Source organism: Halichoeres trimaculatus, unplaced genomic scaffold (genome assembly GCF_033239565.1).
Source record: "Halichoeres trimaculatus isolate MK-OKI-2021-1 unplaced genomic scaffold, fHalTri1.1 fHalTri1_scaffold_13, whole genome shotgun sequence".
In the NCBI taxonomy this organism is placed as follows: domain Eukaryota; kingdom Metazoa; phylum Chordata; class Actinopteri; order Labriformes; family Labridae; genus Halichoeres; species Halichoeres trimaculatus.
In genome coordinates this window covers 1,719,454-1,723,816 of record NW_027437191.1, presented here as the reverse complement: position 1 = coordinate 1,723,816, position 4,363 = coordinate 1,719,454, and the positions used below count along the sequence as shown (strand labels likewise).

At 41.5% G+C, this 4,363-nt stretch overlaps 1 protein-coding gene across 1 annotated transcript in view; it reads left to right on the top strand.

Annotated features, from left to right (window-relative positions):
• The first annotated feature begins 246 nt into the window (after positions 1–246).
• Positions 247–4,363, top strand: part of LOC141801865 (serine/threonine-protein kinase pdik1l-B) — a 13,967-nt gene continuing 9,850 nt past the window's right edge. Inside the window, exons 1-3 of the mRNA XM_074685171.1 lie at positions 247–449; positions 811–1,563; positions 3,080–3,305. Coding sequence (XP_074541272.1) covers positions 826–1,563; positions 3,080–3,305 — 964 coding nt within the window. The 5' untranslated portion in view covers positions 247–449; positions 811–825. The remainder of the gene's footprint in view (positions 450–810; positions 1,564–3,079; positions 3,306–4,363) is intronic.

Here is a 4,363-nt window from a genome sequence, read left to right as displayed (position 1 = left end):
TTTGTCCTCAGTGTCCATTCCTACTTTAGAAAGTTTTCCTGTCAGGTGATATTCTGGCAGTGCTTTAGCTGGGCAGACTTTTAATGGTTCATCTTTAAGATCGCCTTCTGTTTTTTCAACTGTCCTTTAGTTCCTTCCTCTCATTCTGCCATCTGATTGGCTCGGACAATTCGAATCATATTACACTCTGCAAACTTAACTACGAACCAATCACAACGTGCGGCACAATCACTGCAGCCAATCATAATGCACACTGCCACAGAGCGGGACGTTCCGAATTCAGACGCGGAAGTGTGTTTCGTGTTGACTGTGGACGTAACTGCTGTTTTGTCTGTTTGTTTTCAAACGTTTGAAGAAAAGAAGCTCGTTGATTATGAAGCAGAACGTGTTATTGCGAATGAAGTAGGGAGGAAAATCGAGTCAGGGCTGTTAACGCGGAAGTCTAGCGGGTAAGTTTGATTAGTCCAGTAAGGGTTTAATGCTTCGTCTTATCTCTTCTAAACAAAGCTAATGAAGACAACGTTTCTGGTTTACACCACGATAAGTTAAGTCCGTCACTTCACATCGACTGCAGGCCGTTATGTGTCTCTGGTATTTTCTTTTCGTCCTTTACAAAGATCTGACACGGCTGGGTTATATGGGGACGAACACTCCAACTAAAGTACTGTTTGCTCCGACATATCACCTTAAAGTAATGCTAGTATTAAAGTCTAAACATGGCGTTTTAGGTTTCAAAATAATAATGTCTTTTTGAACCCAGCGCTCCTACGCCAACCACTCTGACTGCGCTGTGATCTTCTCTGACACCAGGCTCGATCCTCGGGAATGATGGAGGAGCTCTACACACTGGAGAGGGAGGTCGGGCGAGGCAGCTACGGTGTGGTGTTTGAGGGCCATATCACCAAAACAGGACAGAGGGTGGCCATAAAGCGGCTGCCCTGCAGAAAGCCTGAGTGCATTGAGCTCTACCTGCAGGAGCTGTGGGCCATGAGAGCCACAGCCAAGAACCATTTCAACGTTATTGCACTGCACAGCTGCCTTCTGCAGACGGGTCCAAAGAGCCTAAAGACCCTGAAACCAGGGAAGTTGCCTTTACGTCTGGTAGAGAGTGTGCTGAAGGGAAGAGTGGTTGGTCCATCTCAAAGCCAGGAGGAGAAAAACTCCCAGCCAGACACTCAAAGAAAGACTGTTTCTGGACTTGAGGAGAGGACTAATACTGTCAACACCAGGGCTAAGCCCTATGACAAGACTAAATCAAATGCATCATCTCCTTTAACCCCCCAAAGGCCTCAGAGCAGAGGCAGAAAGAGACCATCTCAGTGCCAGGAGGAGCAGCAGGCACCTTTGCGCTGCTTGGCGCTGTGGCTAGTGATGGAGTACTGTGATGGGGGGGACTTAAATCAGTACCTGCTCTCCACACCACCAGAGGCTCAGCGTAACCACAGCGTGGTAAAACAGCTCTGCAGTGCCATGGCCTTTCTGCATGGTCTGGGTATCACCCATCGAGACCTGAAGCCGGATAATGTGCTGGTCTGTTTGACACCCAAAGGACCAGTTGTCAAGGTAGGTGGATGTGATGGTACAATGTTTTCGTTAGATGAACCAGAACACAAAGCAGCTGCAAACTCAAACTGTTTCAGTTCAAGCAGGTGCTCTTTCTTTTCTCTCGCAGTGTTTGGATTTAAAACAATTAAAACAATTTAAAACAACTAACAATAAATCTGCAGAAAACAATAAAAAACGATTCAAAATGTTCATTTGAAGATTCATAAACCCACCACAGTCTTTCTGTGTTTTGTTTTCTTCAGTGAAAGGTGGATTGTACAAAGCACTGTGGCGTGGAGAAAATGTAGCCTTGGCTCCATGTTGATTGCTTGTCGTGTAAATCTTTCCTGCGAAATGCTAAAGGGGGAGACCGGGTATGGTTGTAACACTTTTTGCTTCAGCACCTCCAACTCACTGAAGTTTTGAGTCAGAGCTCTCAAACTTTGATGCAAAGTACCCACGTTTGTTTACTACAAATGGCACAGATTCAAACCTCTGCAAGAACATCACAGACTTCACCAGGTGATGTCAAACACATGGTGGTCTTTTGTCACAACCTATCCCACTACCAGGGTAGGTTGTAACACATGCTGGGGTAAAATGTAACAGTTAGACAAAAAAAGCAAAAACAGAGGTCACACCCCTCAAAAAGAGGCCGACTGAAATAGAACAATCCAGAACAATGTCTCTCTCTGACTGACCATAACTCACTTCCTGTTTGACTAAAGAGTTCATCAAAGTCACAATGGTGACAAATGGTTGTTTGTAAACCTGGAGGGACATCACTGGGTCCAGTAACCTACACTGGGACATCACTGGGTCCAGTAACCTACACTGGGACATCACTGGACCCTCAGCTTCTGCTGTGATTTGTAGTAACGTGGCAGATCCCATGAGCCTTTGTGATTGATCTGACTGACTTCCTGTTCTTTGTGACTTCATCAGATGTTTTTCTAAAAGCATCTGCAGGCACACCTCTGTCAGTCTTTCTTTTCCACTGCCTCGGCGTTATGTCACATGAATAAGATTTAAGAAAATGTTCTTAGAAGTACATAAGGGGATTAGCTGAACACTTTTTAAAGATGTGTTACAACCATCCCCACCCCTGTTAGCCAGTGTTTAGCTAGCTGTTTTTAGTGAATTGAAATTAGCATGGGAAAAATGCATCACATTTTTCCTGAGAAACTACAAAATATCCTGATAAAAGTCAAATGGTTTTATCTGGAATAGTATAAGAACTAAAAAATGTAGTCTTAGTTAAAATTTTCCTTTCTCACCTCAAAATCAGTTTTTTCTCTATACAATCTGCATGGACCTGTTTCAAGCCCTGACAGCCACCATGTGTGATCAGGGTGGAGGTGGATATATACTGAAATGATCATGTGACCCCTATCTTATCCCTGATTGATGGAATTGGTGGTGTTACAACTCTCCCCACGTTACAACCATACCTGGTCTCCCCTACCCCATTTATTGAACAACCCAGTGTCTGGGCAGAAATCAATCAGTCAAAGCTTCTCTCTCTGATCCCTAGGTGGCAGACTTTGGTCTGAGCAAAATGAGTGAAGGCCTGTTGGACGGCGACCTCACCAGGCAGCACTTCTCCTCCACCTGTGGCTCTGACTTCTACATGGCTCCAGAGGTGTGGGGAGGACTGAGCTACACAGCCCAGGCAGACATCTTCTCCCTGGGTGTGATGTTCTGGGCTGTGCTGGAGAGAATCACCTTTGTGGAAGAAGGGACCACGCAGGAACAGCTGGGTTAGTACAGGGGGGAGAAATCCAGATCTTTCTGTTTGAGAGATCAGCGTATGAGCATAGGTATGTCATGCCGTTTCTTAGTCACCAATGGGGGGCCAGGGGACAGACAGAAAGGTTTAGTGTGTATGGGGCTAATGATGCATTACAATGAACTGAGCCTGACATAATTAACTTTAACATATTAAAATGTCAAACGCTGTACGTCATAAACTCATCAGCAGAGGATGGTCACATCATGAATATAAATGGCAGAGGGATGAATGATTTATGGTGTATACATTTGGACACTGATTACACCATTTCTGTGGGATGTTGGTTGGTTTGAGCAGCATGTCAGCATGTTGTTCTCTAGATTTTGTCTTTTAAATTTTAGCCATTATGGTATGGAGGACCAAAACTGCCAAAAATAAACAAAAATGAAAATCAAAACAAAAATACAAACTATGTCCATAAGTAAATAAATAAAGGAAAAATGAATGTGGAGTTAGAATTAATTATCAATATAAAGTATAGTACAAAATACAGTATAAAGTAAATAACATTTCCTCCTCCATAATGACAGTGTCTGCAACAAAAGTATAAAAAATATGAGGGCAGAGTGCTTTTATTAACTTATATATTTGTATTAATTCCTGTTTCCACATTTATTTTGGTGTTTATTTTTACTTTTATTAACTATTTACTTATGTATATTTTGTTCTTTGTTTGTTTTATATCCACTTTCATTTATTTTTAATTTTGGCAGCTTTGATACTTCAAATCATAGATCTTAAGGACCCCATAAGTACCAGGGCATATGTTCATTCAAAGATGCATACAAACATGTATATGTATGAATTTCATTTTTTAATAATAATAATAATGATAATAAAAACAGAATTTATATATATATATATATATATATATATATATATATATATATATATATATATATATATATATATATATATATATATATATATATATATATAAGTTGCGTATTCATGCCACTTTCATTATGAGGACAACTCAGGTGTAATATCAGCCAGCGACAAAAATGTTAACAACACAGGGGACAG